Raw genomic sequence first — 16,002 nt, 5'->3', positions numbered from 1 at the left:
GCACTATTTGCATGCACAATGCATGCTCGTGAATGCCATCTGCACAGGTACTTCCGCAGGCATGTGCAAACGCACACATGTGCACAAGAGAGCTCCGAAGACGAATTGCACGCATGCGCACCAGAGGCCCGATCCATCATCCCCAACCAATAAATATCCTGGGTGGGGCTGACAAAAGCTGGAGAGCCGCAGGTACCCCGTCCTTGGCCAAAGTGAACAGAATGTCCAAAATATCTCAGGAAGTTTTTCTGGGTGCAACTAGTTCTTGATTTATGGCCATAATGGAGTCAGGCCATCTTGGTCGTTAAATGACAATCGTAGAACACTTATCTTAGACGACAAAAGATTCGCTGCTTAAAAATGGTCACATGAATCCCACGACGTTGAAAAAAAAAGTCCCAGAAAAAGTTTTATTCACATGAATATTATTAATGCAAGCGTCGCTCCCGCCACCCCAATCTTCACGGAATCTACTTACACATGGTTGGAAAAGAACAATATAGTCTCTATTTAAAAAAAAAAAACAGAACCCAACTATCATCCAAGTTCAGAGTCCATGCCCTTTACATATCCTCATCTTCATCATCACTGATTACATATTTCTTCTGCTTCTTGCTGACCTTCTCGTCATCTTCAGCTTTTCTCTTACCGGAAGGCTCACCCTCCTGCAAAAAGAAAGAAAGAAAGAAAGAAAGAGAGAGAGAGAGAGAGAGAGAGAGAGAGAGAGAGAGAGAGAGAGAGAGAGAGAGAGAGAGAGAGAGAGAGAGAGAGAGAGAGAGAGAAAGAAAGAAAGAAAGAAAGAAAGAAAGAAAGAAAGAAAGAAAGAAAGAAAGAAAGAAAGAAAGAAAGAAAGAAAGAAAGAAAGAAAGAAATTTCAGACACAAGACAGGATTTGGGGAGGAAGTTCCTGCTCTATCCATTTCCTGAAGTACATTTTCCAAGAGGCAACTGGATTTTCTGGTTTTTCTTTGAAGACATTTTGCTTCTCATCTGAGAAGCTTCTTCAGCTTCTTGGATAAGAAGCTGAAGAAGCTGAAGCTGAGGAAGCTTCTCGGATGAGAAGCGAAACGTCTTCAAAGAAAAAACCCCAGAAAGTCCAGTTGCCTCTTGGGACAATCATGACCTGGATGACTGAGCATCTCCATAGACATTCCTTTTAAGTACAGGTTGTCCTCGTGTTACAACCACAATTGAGCCCAAAATTTATGTGGCTAAGTGAAACGTTAAGTGAGTTCACCCCATTTTATGACTTTTCTTGCCACATTTGTTTAAGGGAATCACTGGAGTTGTTAAATCAATAACACGGTTGTTAAGTGAATCCGGGATCCCCATTGAGTTTGCTTGTCAGAAAGTCGCAAAAAGGGATCACATGATTCATATATATGTGCCGCGAATATTCATATATATGTGCCGCGAATATAAATCACGCGGCACAGCTGATCGTCGGAAATACCGGTTCAGATGAACCAGTAGCGTTTTTTTCTACTTTAATAAAATAGTTTTTATTATTACCGATTTGCTCGAACCGGTGCGGACTGGTAGCGTTTCACCTCTGAATTAGACTTATTAACTCCTTACAGCTTTAAGTAGATATAAATTCTGAAATAATGACAGTAATTTTGCAAGTTGAGCTGGAGCTGAGTTTCTCCCCTATTTCTCCAATACATGGGATACAACCATCTTAATACAGATAGTTGCCTTCCAGATCAATCTTTTTTTTTTTTTGCTAGATTCTTATGAATACCTTGAAAAATTCCAAGGTTCTCCCACTGTAACCCGTCTCCCAAAACAATCCTTCTAAATTATTTTCAGGCAACCAACAATGACTTGATTAAAAGGACGCTCTTATAAAAAAAAAAAAACCTCAAATGTCTGGCCATAATATTTGTGTCACATGTGCTGTGGGCTTTTTTTTCCTTTTTTTTAATGCTGAAGCGCCACTCTGTGGTAAAGTTGAAAAACACTCAAAAGTGAATAGCTTGATAGCTTGAAAGAGAGAGAAAAAAACAAGCCGTTTTTCCCATGATCTGTTATTAGGAGTTCAGTTCAGGGCCGAATCAATAAACCCCACAAAATTGCTGAGAATTTTCCTGCTTATCAGCTGCCCCCTCCCCACCCATAATCCCACCACTGCAGGTTTTTAAAAAGGAGGCTGGATGGCTATCAAACAAGAGAGTTTTGATGATGGATTTCTGCCACGGCAGGAAATAAGACCTGGGTGGCCTTTGAAATCACTTCCAGCTCTGGATTTACATGATATTTGTATTTTCTTTTTACGACCCTGTAATCCCTTTATTCGGGGTGGAGTCTGGGTGACTGAATGGAGCTGAGCATTTACTGGCCGGATGCCCTTCCTGACGCCTACAGGGAGTTCGCAGCACATATTTTCTCTTTGCGCCCTGATAAGAGAAACTTCTGCCCGTTGACTAGGATTGAACTCTCAACCTTCCAAGTGGGAGGCCAGCATCTTCTTGACGAATGTATCTTTTCTTTTATGTACGCTGAGAACATATGCACCAAGACAAATTCCTTGTGTGTCCACTCACACTTGGCTAATAAAGAATTCTATTCTATTCTATTCTATTCTATTCTATTCTATTCTATTCTATTCTATTCTATTCTATTCTATTCTATTCTATTCTATTCTACTCTACTCTACTCTACTCTACTCTTACTTCTATTCTATTCTATTCTATTCTATTCTATTCTATTCTATTCTATTCTATTCTATTCTATTCTATTCTATTCTATTCTATTCTATTCTATTCCTCCTCTATGCCACCAGGCTGCTCTCCAACTCTGGACTGAGATTGCTTTCCTGAAATTGGTTTTCGTTTTTCTTGGACATGTTTTCTGTACAGGTAATCCTCAATTTACAACAGTTCATGAGTGACTATTCAAAGTTACAATGGCACTGAAAAAGTGTGACTTGTGATCAAAATTCAGACGCTTGGAAAATAAATCCAGTGTCTGCCATGAGTATTTTTGGTCAGAAACCAAAAGTAAACACTGTTTTTTTTGTCAAAAATTGCAATTACGACCACAGGATAATGCAAATGGCCGTAAATGCGGGCTAGTTGCCAAGAACCCAAAATGCAATTGTGTGACTGCAGTGTGTATATGTGTCTGTCGGAACTTTGAATCCAGATCGTAAGTAGCCCTGGGTAGGTGCATCATAACTCTGAATGGTCACCAAGGGACTGATTGTAAATCAAGGATTTACCTGTACACATATTTATTTACTTATGGCCTTTATTATTTTTAATCAATGATATAGGCTGATCTAAATCAGAGGTGGGGAATGGAACCACAGCCCGTTTTGACTTGTGGACTTCAACTCCCAGAATTCCTGAGCCAGCATTAGTATAGCTGGCTCAGGAATTCTGGGAGTTGAAGTCCACAAGTCATAAAAGGGGCTTCATTCCCCACCCCTGATCTAAATGACGTAAATCAGCTTGACTGTCCAGAAAGACTTTGAAAAACAGCATAAAGGTTCCCCTCGCACATATGTGCTAGTCATTCCCGACTCTAGGGGGTGGTGCTCATCTCTATTTCAAAGCCGAAGAGCCAGCGCTGTCCGAAGACGTCTCCGTGGTCCTGTGGCCGGCATGACTAAATGTCAAAGGCGCACGAAATGCTGTTCCCTTCCCACCAAAGGTGGTCCCTATTTTTCTACTTACGTTTTTTTTACGTGCTTTCGAACTGCTAGGTTGGCAGAAGCTGGGACAAGTCACGGGAGCTCACCCGCGTTAGAAGGCACTAGGGATTCGAACCGCTGAACTGCCGACCTTTCGATCGACAAGCTCAGCGTCTTAGCCACTGAGCCCCCTATGAAAAACAGCATACTCGCTTATTATTTCAGGGCTGACTGGATTCAAATTTGGTCAGACACATCAGACTGTCCTTTAAATGGAAGTTTACATCAACCCAGAAAGATAAGAAATGAGTTATGGACCAACTACCAACTGGTGTCCAGCTCCGTCTGGATTCTCTCACCTCATCACTGTTGAGTTTCTTCGCTTTGAGCAACCTCTGTGTTTTCTCCTCATCCGAACCATCGTCACTGTCTGAAGAATAAATCCGAGCGCGCTCCTCTGGAAGACAAAAAAAACAAACAAAAAACACCACATTACATGCCAAAGTCCAGGCCGGAAAACAAACCTTAGATCTCCTGAGGGCACCTTAGAAACTGGACATTCAAAACCGGAATTGGAATAAGCAACGACGGGGCCCCTCGCTCTCTGCAACCCGGCGTGGAAAACGTCCACGCAGCAAACGCGATGAACGATACCGATAAGCTTATTTGTACAAGCGAACGCTGCGCGGTGCAAAAAAAAAAAAAGGAGAAAGAACAAGGGAGAGCAAACAAACGGGCGCGAAGGGAACACAACGGAAGATAGAAATTAAAAGCATAAAACCCGGCTGCAATGTTTGCAGAGAGCAAACGGGCTATTAAGGAAGAGGACAGATGACCAAGTGACCTGTAGGCCGGTAGATGAACTCAAGGCTTCCCCAACTTGGCGCCTCTCTCTCTCTCTCTGTCTCTCTCCCTCTCTCTCTGTCTCTCTCCCTCTCCCTCTCTCTCTGTCTCTCTCCCTCTCCCTCTGTTTCTCTCTCTGTCTCTCTCTCTCTCTGTCTCTCTCTCTCTCTCCCTCTCTCTCTCTTGTCTCTCTCTCTCTCCCTCTCCCTCTCTCGTCTCTCTCTCTCTCCCTCTCCCTCTCTTTCTCTCCCTCTCCCTCTCTTTCTCTCCCTCTCTCTCTCTTGTCTCTCTCTCTCTCCCTCTCCCTCTCTCGTCTCTCTCTCTCTCCCTCTCCCTCTCTTTCTCTCCCTCTCCCTCTCTGTCTCTCTCTCTGTCTCTGTCTCTCTCGGTACTGGACTAGCCATACTGGCTTAGGTACTGGGAGTGGTGAGGTGGAACCAGTCAGGAGGAGGGCAGGTGAAGGATACCTCGTATCCCGCCTTTGTATCGGTTCTTGATGGCTGCCAGGCTGATGGCCTCTTCTCCTTCTTCTTCTTCATCGTAGCGGTCGGGCTCCAAGTAACTGGCGCTCAGGCCCCGTTGGTGTTGTTTCTCGCGCATCCTTCTCTGCTGGGATTCCCTACGGATCGACGCTCGCAGCCTCTCCTCCTCTTTCTGCGGAAGAACAGAAGACGGAGAGGTGGTCTTGGTTTCTGTGTCGGGGGCTGAATCCGGACAAACCCAGATTAAAATCATTAACCGTAGCGATCTCTGAATTGGAGCCAGCTGCTCAGCCCCACCCTGGCTCACCAGGAGGACCGACCATTGTGCAAATAAAATTTTGTTTTTCATTCGTCTTGATGCTTTTAGCCCTCCTTTATTACGTTGTACGTAACTCAGCATACCTCACACTCCTTCCTCCTCCTATTTTTCCCAACAACAACAACCCTGTGAGGTAGGTTGGGCTGAGAGTGAGTGAGGCTCAAAGTCACCCAGCTGGTTTTCATGGCCAAGGAGGGACTAAAGCTCTCAGACTTCTGCTGATTGGCCCAAGGTCATCCAGTCAGCTTTCATGCTTAAGGTAGGACTAGAACTCATTGTCTCCTGGTGATTGGCCCAAGGTCACCCAGCTGGCTTTCATGCCTATGCCTAAGGCGGGACTAGAACTCATTGTCTCCTGGTGATTGGCCCAAGGTCACCCAGCTGGCTTTCATGCCTATGCCTAAGGCGGGACTAGAACTCATTGTCTCCTGCTGACTGGCCCAAAGTCACCCAGCTGGCTTTCATGCCTATGCCTAAGGCGGGACTAGAACTCATTGTCTCCTGGTGATTGGCCCAAAGTCACCCAGCTGGCTTTCATGCCTAAGGCGGGACTAGAACTCATTGTCTCCTGGTGATTGGCCCAAAGTCACCCAGCTGGCTTTCATGCCTATGCCTAAGACGGGACTAGAACTCATTGTCTCCTGCTGATTGGCCCAGTCACCCAGCTGGCTTTCATGCTTAAAGCAGGACTAGAACTCACCGTCTCCTGGTTTCTGGGCTAGCGCCTTAGCCACAAAATAAAGGCAGAATTCTACCTGCGCTGTATTTCAGATCAGAAACAAAACAGGTAAAAGCAAGAAAGCTGTTCCTGGGAGTACATCAATTTAACAATGCATCTATTTTAACTTAACAATGCATTTATTATTATTATTATTATTTGAAGCTGCTCATTCAGCATGCCACAAGGAGCATATTCAGCTAGGTAGGAGGGTCTTAATCCTATGATAGTTTAGGGTCTCTTTAACACTATAGAGATCAAAGATCAGAAGACTTTTGGCAGCAAGGCCACGAAACAAGACAGCCAAAATGTGACGTCCGACAACAGAAGAGAGGAAAGGGAAAGAGAAAGGAGAGTTTAAGGATGGGGTTTGATTAATATGTACCTTAATCATTTCTGTGCGCTGGGACTCAGGATCGCGGCCAGCCATTGGCAGAATACGGATTTTCTGCGTCTTTGAGCATCGGTCTGCCAACGAGAGGGTCATCTTTCTGTGCGTGGCGCTGTCTGTGGAGTGTGGCCTGCGACAAATGAGCCAAGTTAAAATAATACTTTGCACCTTAGGGAAGGTGCCTTTTGAAAGAAAAAGGACAACGTACCGCCAAATATTCACACACTTACCGGAAGGTCAATTTTGTCTTGAAGACGGCCTGTCCCTGAAGTCCCGTCCCTTGTCTGATGAAGAGATGGTTATGGTCTCCCTGCAGAGGTGCTTTATACACGTCGAAGACTTCATTCCCCAAATGTAAGGACATGCTTCAAAAAGAGAGGTTAATTAATCAATCGATAAACTGATCAAGGAGAGAAGCAACCTAGAACTAAGGAGGAATTTCCTGACAGTGAGAACAATTCATCAGTGGAACAACTTGCCTCCAGGAGTTGTGAAGGCTCCAACACTGGAGGTTTTTAAGAAGAGATCGGACAATGATTTGTCTGAAATAGTATAGGCCATGAGTTTCCTGCCTGATAGTTTCCCTTCCATCTATTTCTATTTCTATTTCTATTTCTATTTCTATTATTTCTATTTCTATTCTATGAGCCATGGTGGCGCAGTGGTTAGAGTGCAATATTGCAGGCTACATCTGCTGATCACCGGCTGCCAGAAATTTGGCAGATCGAATCTCACTAGGCTCAAGGTTGACTCAGCCTTCCATCCTTCCGAGGTGGGTAAAATGAGGACCCAGATTGTTGGGGCCAATAGGCTGACTCTGTAAACCGCTTAGAGAGGGCTGTAAAACACTGTGAAGTGGTATATAAGTCTAAGTGCTATTGCTATTGCTATTGCTATTGCTATTGCTATTGCTATTGCATTGCCTTTCCTTTCCTTTCCTTTCCTTTCCTTTCCTTTCCTTTCCTTTCCTTTCCTGTCCTTTCCTTCCCTTCCTTCCTTCCCTTCCTCCCACCCTCCCTCCCTCCCTCCCAGTGGTTAGAATGTAGTATTGCAGGCTAACTCTGCCCATAACTAGGAAGTTTGATTCTGACCGGCTCAAGGTTGACTCAGCCTTCCATCCTTCCGAGGTGGGTAAAATGAGGATCCAGATTGTTGGGAGCAATATGCTGACTCTGTTAACTGCTTAGAGAGGGCTGTAACAGCACTGTGAAGCGGTATATAAGTCTAAGTGCTATTACTATTGCTATTCTATTCTACTCTACTCCTAAATTAGTTGGTGCAACTCAGGACAATCTCAGGTTTTCCCCACCTTCAATTAATGGTGGGGAATGGAACTTAATGGAACTGAAATCAAGAAGAAAAAAAATCACACCTAAGAACCAACTCTTCTACCCTCCACCCCCCCAATGTGTTTTAAGCTTAGCAGTTTTCCAAGTGTCAACTTACCTCCCGTCAGACCACTTGACGATCCGGGCGTTACTTTCTCGGATCTCCTGGCCTTCCTCATCTCGGCGAGTTCGCCAACGTATTGTGTTCTCTACCTTTCAAGACACCAAAGTATACAAAGAGGATTGTAGTCAAAAAGCAAAAGACGATGTCCACGCAGTCAGGCAAGCCAAGTACGGGTGGGGGAAGAGGAATGCCTGGAATTCAAAAGCCCTACCTTCAGTTTTAATCTCGTCCTGCCTTCTTCATCCAGCATCTCCTCGTCTTCAAATTCATCCTCGTAATACTGAGGATCGAACGGCCTGTGGGACAGTAAGAAGATTATTGCACAAATCCAGTCAAGGTTTTTCTCTCTCTAGGCCAGGGGTGTTAAACTTGATTTCATTGAGGGCCACATCAAGGTTGTTTGACCTCAGGGACCAGGGTGGGCATGGCCAGCTCGACATTACACATGTTGGGGGGCGCCTGTGGCGATGCGAGCACTCTGTTAGCGGGCACCTGAGCTCCGTTTTCGGCTGCCACGGCCTCCTGCAACCCTCTGCCAGCGAAAAGGCAGGAGTGGCTACTCAGGAGATCTCCTCGAGAGTAAGACTTGGGGCTAATTGGCCACTCCCTTAGCCTATTTAAGTTCGCACACAGCTGGCAAATGTTGCTGGAAACAACATTTGGTCCTATGCAGAGCATTTTGAGAGTGAGGTTTTTTGTTACAACTTGGTTTCTGGGCTGATTGCCAGCCCTTGTCGGACTTTGGTTTAATCTCTGTAATTCATAGCAGGCTGATAAGGACATTTGTGGTTAAAGCCTGCATTTTGAAAGGGGTCTGTTTGTATTAAATAGAGTTTTTGGAGCTGTATGTGTGTGTGCTACACTTCTTGGGACCCGTAGCTGGGGCAGAACACGATGGGGCAAAAGTCCAAGTCAAAGTGGAAGCCAGATTCGTTTAACAACCGTCTTTCTAATTTAACAACTGCAACGATTCACATAACACAAGCGACAAGAAAAGTTGTAAAACGGGGCAAAAATTCACTCAACCAACACCTCACTTAGCACTCGATCGTAGTCGTATGTCGAGGAGTACCTGCATTCTCCCAGATTCGGCTTATGATTCTTCCCCCCCACCCCCACCCCTTTTACCTGGGTTCCACACTGAGGAAGTTGGGAAGCTTTACAAAATACAGGTCGTTTCCCAGATCTGTGTTGACTTTTGGAATTTCTACTTCGATTCGTGTTTCGGGGATAGGCTCTTCTTCTTGCTGATCCTCTTTCAGACCATTCTCATCCTAACCCAGAGGAGGGAGAAAAAAAAGACCACAAATCAATTATGAAATGAAGTGAGTTGTGTATCCCTCCGTATATTTGTTCTTAAGGTCTTTTTTTATTTGTTCTCTTACTGGGAATTCTGATGCATGTACTCGTGAGACCCGTTTAAAATATCAGCTGGAAGAAGGAAGCAAAGGTTGGCTTCCTTGCTAAATAAGGGTGTTCTGATCTAGGCTTCCCTAAAAAGCACAAAACAGAATCTTGGTCCCATGACTATGAATTCCTTTCATTCACAGTCAGCAAGGCTGGGCAAACAGTCTTTCAAAAGAATATTTATCAACACAGACCTTATCTCGCTTGAAAAGCTGCCAGGTAACTAGTTTCCAAACACAGTGCAAGGCAAAACTTGGCACAGAGTCATGGACAGATCTTCCCACTCTTGAAACAACCGAACAGACAGACTAACTGTGCTGAAGATAATTCTCAGTGATCCCTTCAGAAAGCAGCTGGGGCCTGAGCAGAAATTTTGGAAACTAGGCAGTGGAAGAGGGTAGTGGTGGGAGAAATAACTAGATTGAACAACCAAAAAGCAGATGCAGACAAAGATAAAGATCCAAGAGAGGAATATGGGAGGCAAGCCAAAAAAATGCATAGCAATTAAAGTATTGAAGCGGGCGAGAGACGATGGATAGATGATTTTTCTTTTTTGTTGTTCTGGTTTGCTTTTCCTTCTTTCTCTCTCTTTCTTTTCTTTTTTTAGGTAGGTGACATGATTAGAAGTTAGGTAGGATAGAAAGAAAACGTCTTTTAATAAAGGGTGACATGATTCAAAGTTAGAATAAGAGACGGAAATAAGGGGGGAATATTAGTGTATACATTTTATATAATAAAATAAAAGCAATAGCAAGAGAAAGCATGGAATAATTGAATAATGACAGATTGCAATTTAATATAAATGTGTATCATTAGAAATATAGAAGTTGATTGAATGTAATAACTAGGATTAATTCTATTAGTTTTATTTGTATTAGAATGTATGACATTCAGGTGCCACACTGTTCACGCAGTGATGTTTGTTTAAAAAAAAACTTAAAAAAAGAAAAGAAAGCAGCTGTGAATTATCATTGCTCTTTTTGCTAACAGAATGATTGCACAACATCCAATCTTTAGAGCTACAGGATCCAAATCTCATCTCAAAAGTTTTCAATCAAGGCTTTTATTGAGATGACTGTGTTAAAAAGGATGGAGGAGGCTATCCTTTTGCCCCCAATACGGAGACCTCTACTTACAATAGGCTGCCCTGGTGTTGGTGGCTTGTCTTCTCCATCACTTCCTGAAGAGATATCATCTGCTCCTCCAAACAGATCCATTGCATCTCTGTTATCTTAAGCAGGAGGTTAAACAGAAGAATTACGATAACAGAAAAATATGGGCAAATCTGGCCATAAAGAAAGAAAAATGAGAGACCTACAAAATCAGAAATGGAGCCATCAGAAGGTGGTTTAGAACAAAGTTCCTTCCAAACAAAGTAGTAATTTGGGCACTTCTTATATAGCAATGATGGCTAACCTTTTTGCCATTGTGTGCCCGGGGGGGGGGGGGGGGAAGATTCACGTGTGCGCGTGCCCACACCCATAATTCTATGCATCCCACCCTGCACATGTGCGCACAACCCCCCCTCCCCCTCCCCGCTCCTGGCACGCTTTTCTTTCTCACCTGGCTCCAGATCCTGTCTATGCATCTGGGGAGAGTGAAAACAGCCTTCCCCACCCCTCGGAGGCCTGAAACGGCCCATTCCCAACACCCGGTTGGACAGGAAGTAACGTTTTTTGCTGTCCCCAGACTCCAGAGACTCCTAGAGAGGCTCTGGAGGCTGGGGACAGCAAAAAAGGCACTTCCTGTCCAACCGGGAGTTGGGAAATGTTTTATTTCAGGCCTCCAGAAGGCCTCCGAGGGGGTGGGGAAGGCTGTTTTCGCCCTCCCCAGATGCATAGACAGGATCTGGAGCCAGGTGAGAAAAAAAAACCGGCCTTCCCCGCCCACCCCCAGGCCCTCCGGAGGCAGGAAACAGCCTGTTTCCCTACTTCTGGTGGGCCCACAAGGCCTGAAAATCAGCTGGCCAATGCGCGCATGGCTATGAGTGCCAGCTGTGGCACGCGTGCCATAGGTTCACCAAATAATTATATAGTATTTGCCACAACCTCCAGGTTCAGAGAAATTGGATCAGGGTGAAGGATCCAGTCTACAGTACAAATCGCGGCCAGTCCTGGTTTAAAGGAAGCCTTCGGTGCTTCAACATCAGACCTCCTTATAGCCCCACTCACCCATAAAGCCCCGTGAAACATTATAGCTAGACCTACAACACCTTTTTTGGGTGGGGAGCTAAAAATGTACAGCTGAGTCTGAAGGTTTCTGTGCTAGGCCACTGGAGGAAAAGAAGAGTGGTTTGCCACTGAAAATCGAAGAGCAACCCAAACCGAAGAGGAGAAAGTAACGTGGCTTACTTTTTTGCCCTTCCATATCGCTTTCCATTTCAGAATCGGATGCAATTCGCTTCTTGCTCTTTGTTTGGGGAATATCGTCGTCACTGTCACTGATTCTTGGCGATTCTGTGAGAGCAGAAATTTTGTTAGCCCTCCATCCAGGGTTACACACCCTCCCCGACCAACCTTTCCAGCAGGAGCCTCAGCTGCTAGAGAATACAATCATCAGTATCCAACTAAGTGTTGTATCTTTTTATTCTTGATGACTGTATCTTATTCTCATGTACACTGAGAGCATAGACACCAAAGGCAAATTCCTTGTGTGTCCAATCACACTTGGCCAATAAAAAATTCTATTCCTATTCCATTCTATTCCAAAGCAGTGTGGTTAGAGTTGATAAGAGAACCAGGTTTAAGAAGGTTAACAAAGAAAACCAAGACGAATATTAAACCATAAATATATCTCGCACTCGTCCATCAATCCCCATTTCTTTTACCCGATTTGTGCTCGCGTTCCTCTTCGTCCTCTGACAAATGGCGCTCTTCATCCTCTGAATGCTGAGGCCTCTCGTCGTCTGAATTCGGAAGCTTCTCGTCTTCCGAGTGGACCACCCGCTCATCCTCATCCTCCGAGTTCTGCATGTTTTCTTCATCGGAATTTCGCGGCCTTTCCTCATCCTCCGAGTTCTGAAGCTTCTCTTCGTCAGAAATTTGGGGTCTCTCGTCTTCCTCATCAGACTGGTCCATCCTCTCCTTGTGGTCAGAGATCTGGGTCCTCTCTTCGTCCTCCGAGTTTTTCTCTTCGTCGTCGGAATGCTGAATCTGGTCCTCATCATCTGAATGCTGGAGCTTCTCGTCCTCCTCCTCCTCCGACTGATCACTCTTGTCCTCTCCGCCCCATTTTTCATCCTCGGAATGTACTTTCTCAGATCCTTCCGCCTCGGAGTGATGGCTACCATCCACTGATCTGTGATCCTCATCGTCTTCCTCGTCATGCACAGCTTCTGAGCCACTGTGCTGCTCGATCTCCGACAGGTCGTTGTCCTCATGTTCGGAGGGTGCCGAGCCTTCAGAACGATTGTAGGATCGTTCCGACTGGTTGTCACTGCCGCTGTGGTGAGACACACCATCGTGGGACACACCATCGTCCTCACTGTCTTCACCGAACAACTCTTTGTTGCTGGGTTTTAAAGCATCTTGATCGTCTTCTCTGTCGCTCTCGCTACCGGAAATGTTACTAATGGAGCCGATGTTCTCCCGCTCCGAATCAGAGTCAGATCCAGAATCTGAGTCTAGCCAAAAGACAAAGAGAAAATGCATAGTATTAATCAGAGAGAAAGAATCAGATTTCTTAGAAAGCAAATGTAACAACACCATGTTGCAATTACAGTATTCCTTCTGCCTGAAGGAAAGCATCCTCTATTCTTAGAAAGGGAGGGTATTAATACAGAGAGAAAATCAATATTAAATGATGCCGGGGTGTCTATGGAGATTCTCAATCACAACCAGGTCATGGTTGTCCCAAAGGTGCTTTTTTCAAGAGGCAACTGGACTTTCTGTTTTTTTTCTTTGAAGATGTTTCGCTTCTGATCCCAGAAGCTTCTTCCGCTGTGGCTGGATGGTGGGGAATGGAAGGATTTCTATTTTCTTGTTTTTCTTTGAAGACGTTTCGCTTCTCATCCAAGAAGCTTCTTCAGCTCTGACTGGATGGTGGGGAACGGCCTCTTGAACAAGCACCTTTGGGGTGCCAGAGTGCATTTCAACACAGTATACAGAAACAGAGCCAGCAGCAAACAGGAGTGGGGTTACCAGATATCTGAACAGGCAAAGGAGGAAAATGGACAATTGGAAAGGGGTGCAAATGTGGGGGAAACCTGCAAAAAAAAAATGCACTTTCATGTACCTGCTTGTACAATAAATTTTCCAGCCTCAGAAAGACTGGTTTCACAATTCCAATATTTTCCCAACAAAACTTTACGACACTGAACCAAATTTTATTTATTATATTTTTATCCTGCCTTTTTTTTTATAACCCAAGAAGGTGCACATTCCTAATACTCCTGCCTGCTAACAAGAAACCTGAAAGGTGGATTAGTAAGGCCCTCTGAACATGCTCAGAGGAAGGAAGGGAGGGCAGGAAGGAAGGAAAAGGGAGGGAGGGAGGGAGGAAAGAAGGAAGAGGCAGTCAGTCAGTCAGAAAGAAAAGAAGGAAGAAAAGGAAAAGAAGGAAGAAAAGGAAAGGAAAGAAGGAAGAAAAGGAAAGGAAAAAAGGAAAGGAAAAAAGAAGGAAGGAAAGAAAAGGAAAGAAGGAAAAAAGAAGGAAGGAAAGAAAAGGAAAGAAGGAAGAAAAGAAGGGAGAAAAGGAAGAAAAGAAGGAAGAAAAGGAAAGGAAAAAAGGAAAGGAAAAAAGAAGGAAGGAAAGAAAAGGAAAGAAGGAAGAAAAGAAGGGAGAAAAGGAAGAAAAGAAGGAAGAAAAGGAAGAAAAGGGAGGAAAGGAAAGAAGGAAGAAAAGGAAAGGAAAGAAGGAAAGGAAAAAAGAAGGAAGGAAAGAAAAGGAAAGAAGGAAGAAAAGAAGGGAGAAAAGGAAGAAAAGAAGGAAGAAAAGGAAGAAAAGGGAGGAAAGGAAAGAAGGAAAGGAAAAAAGAAGGAAGGAAAGAAAAGGAAAGAAGAAAAGGAAGAAAAGAAGGAAGGAAAGGGAGGAAAGGGAGGAAAGGAAAGAAGGAAGGAAGAAAGAAAAAAGGAAAGATGGAAGAAGAGGAAAAAAGAAGGAAGGAAAGAAAAGGAAAGGAGGAAGAAAAGGAAGAAAAGAAGGAAGAAAAGGAAGAAAGAAAAGAAAGAAAAGAAAAAAGGAAGAAAAAAGGAAGGAAAGAGGGAAGGAAGGAGCAGGCAGGCAGGCAGGAAGGGAGGAAGAAAAGAAGGGAGAAAAGGAAGAAAAGAAAGAAGAAAAAGAAGGAAAAAAGCGAACCCCGAAAAATTCTCGGGCGGCGTTTCCACACTGGGGCGGGGTCCCGCGCATGCGCGACCCGCCCCCTCGCCCCCCTCCCCCCTCACCTTTTTGCTCGGGCTCCGTGTCGGCGTCGCTGCCGAAGAGCTCCTCCATGTCGGCCATGCTGAGCGGAGCCCAATTCTCAGGCCGGAGCCACGGACCCGGCGCTGGGTGACCCCGGAAGCGGCGCCGCTCGGTGACGTCACCCGGCCGCGACCAGGCCCCCTGAGCGGAAGAGGCGGGCTTCCTCGCAACGATTTACTTTCCACTCCTGCAATTCCTGCAAATACATCCCATTTAGGTTCTTTAGTCTTCCTCTGAGGAGATACACACGGCCGTGTATCCCATGCCGGGGTGGGAGGAAGGAGGCAAAGGCGGTCCGTTGCTTTTCCAGCTTGTCACGATTTCAGTGTTGCGCCTCTTCACTTTCATATATCTATGGCAAAGCGTTCTGCATTGAGAAAAAGGAGGCCAGCTAGGAAGTTGTTTTCCATAGAGATAAAAAGATAGAGTCGGACTAGAAAAAGTTGAGAATGCGGAACAACTGTTCTTTTTCTCTACGTTGGCTTGAAAGTGATTGAGGTCGTTGAAAGAAATGGGAGTTTTGTTTATGGAGATTCTCAGTCACATCCAGGTTCATGGTTGTCCCAAGGTGCTTTTTTTCGCCCCTTAAAAATGCAATTGGACTTTCTGGGTTTTTTTTCTTCCAGAAGCTTCTTGGATGAGATGCGAAACGTCTTCGAAGAAAAACCAGAAAGTCCAGTTGCCTCTTGGGGGGGAAAAAGCATCTTTGCAAAAAAAAAAAAAAAAAAAAAAGAGCTTTGGCAGAGCTGTAATTGGGTAACAGGCACAAATTCAATACACTAAACTTCGTGAAATCTCTTTGCACTTTCATTTGCATGGCAAATCCAACCCCCTCCCAATTTCTCCAGTCCTTTTGACGGTCTTCAATGAAATCCTTTTTCTGTGGCAAAAGCAAATGACTTCCATTTCAATAAGGCCAAGTCCCTGCAGTTGTACAGGTGGCCCTTGACTTACAACAGGTCGTTTAGTGACCATTTGAAGTGACAACAGCACCGAAAAAAAGAGAGTTATGACCATGGGTGAAATCCAGCAGGTTCTAACAGGTTCAACAACGGCAGTGATTCACGTCACAAATGCGGCACGAAAAGTTGTAAAATGGGGCAAAACTCACTTAACGAATGTCTCACTTAGCAACATAAATTTTAGTTTCAGTTGCCGAAGACTACCTGTATAATAGCCACTTCCTCCACCACCAGCTCAACCCAGTTGCCTCCATGTTATATTACAGCTTCCAACATCCCCGGTCAATGTACTCTCGGGCTACCCTGATTGAAGACAGTTTTGTCAGGCAAAAATTCCTTGTAATCCATCATGTATGTTTGTTTGTTTCCTTGTTTGTTTGGAAAAGACGAA

At 44.7% G+C, this 16,002-nt stretch overlaps 1 protein-coding gene across 1 annotated transcript; it reads right to left on the bottom strand.

Annotated features, from left to right (window-relative positions):
• Positions 1-396: 396 nt before the first annotated feature.
• LEO1 (LEO1 component of Paf1/RNA polymerase II complex) lies at positions 397-15,016 on the bottom strand. Its single transcript, XM_087878242.1, has 12 exons — positions 14,631-15,016; positions 12,077-12,871; positions 11,601-11,705; positions 10,386-10,480; positions 8,971-9,116; positions 8,054-8,138; positions 7,837-7,931; positions 6,621-6,755; positions 6,385-6,520; positions 4,948-5,134; positions 3,997-4,094; positions 397-665 (listed from the first exon to the last, which is right to left on the bottom strand). The coding sequence occupies exons 1-12, from the start codon at positions 14,686-14,688 to the stop codon at positions 564-566; spliced, it is 2,037 nt and encodes a 678-aa protein (XP_087734368.1). The 5' UTR covers positions 14,689-15,016; the 3' UTR covers positions 397-563.
• Between the last annotated feature and the right edge of the window lie 986 nt (positions 15,017-16,002).

This window comes from Pantherophis guttatus, chromosome 13 (assembly GCF_059756535.1).
Source record: "Pantherophis guttatus breed Tessera chromosome 13, ASM5975653v1, whole genome shotgun sequence".
NCBI lineage: Eukaryota > Metazoa > Chordata > Lepidosauria > Squamata > Colubridae > Pantherophis > Pantherophis guttatus.
This window is presented reverse-complemented; position numbering and strand designations above follow the sequence as displayed.

Coding starts and splice junctions, on each gene's coding strand:
- LEO1 (XM_087878242.1), bottom strand. CDS start 14,688: ATGGCCGACATGGAGGAGCTCTTCGGCAGCGACGCCGACACGGAGCCC. Junction 10,481..11,600: donor CGATATGGAAGGGCAAAAAA/GTAAGCCACGTT, acceptor CTCCTGCTTAAG/ATAACAGAGATGCAATGGAT. Junction 9,117..10,385: donor CAACACCAGGGCAGCCTATT/GTAAGTAGAGGT, acceptor CCTCTGGGTTAG/GATGAGAATGGTCTGAAAGA.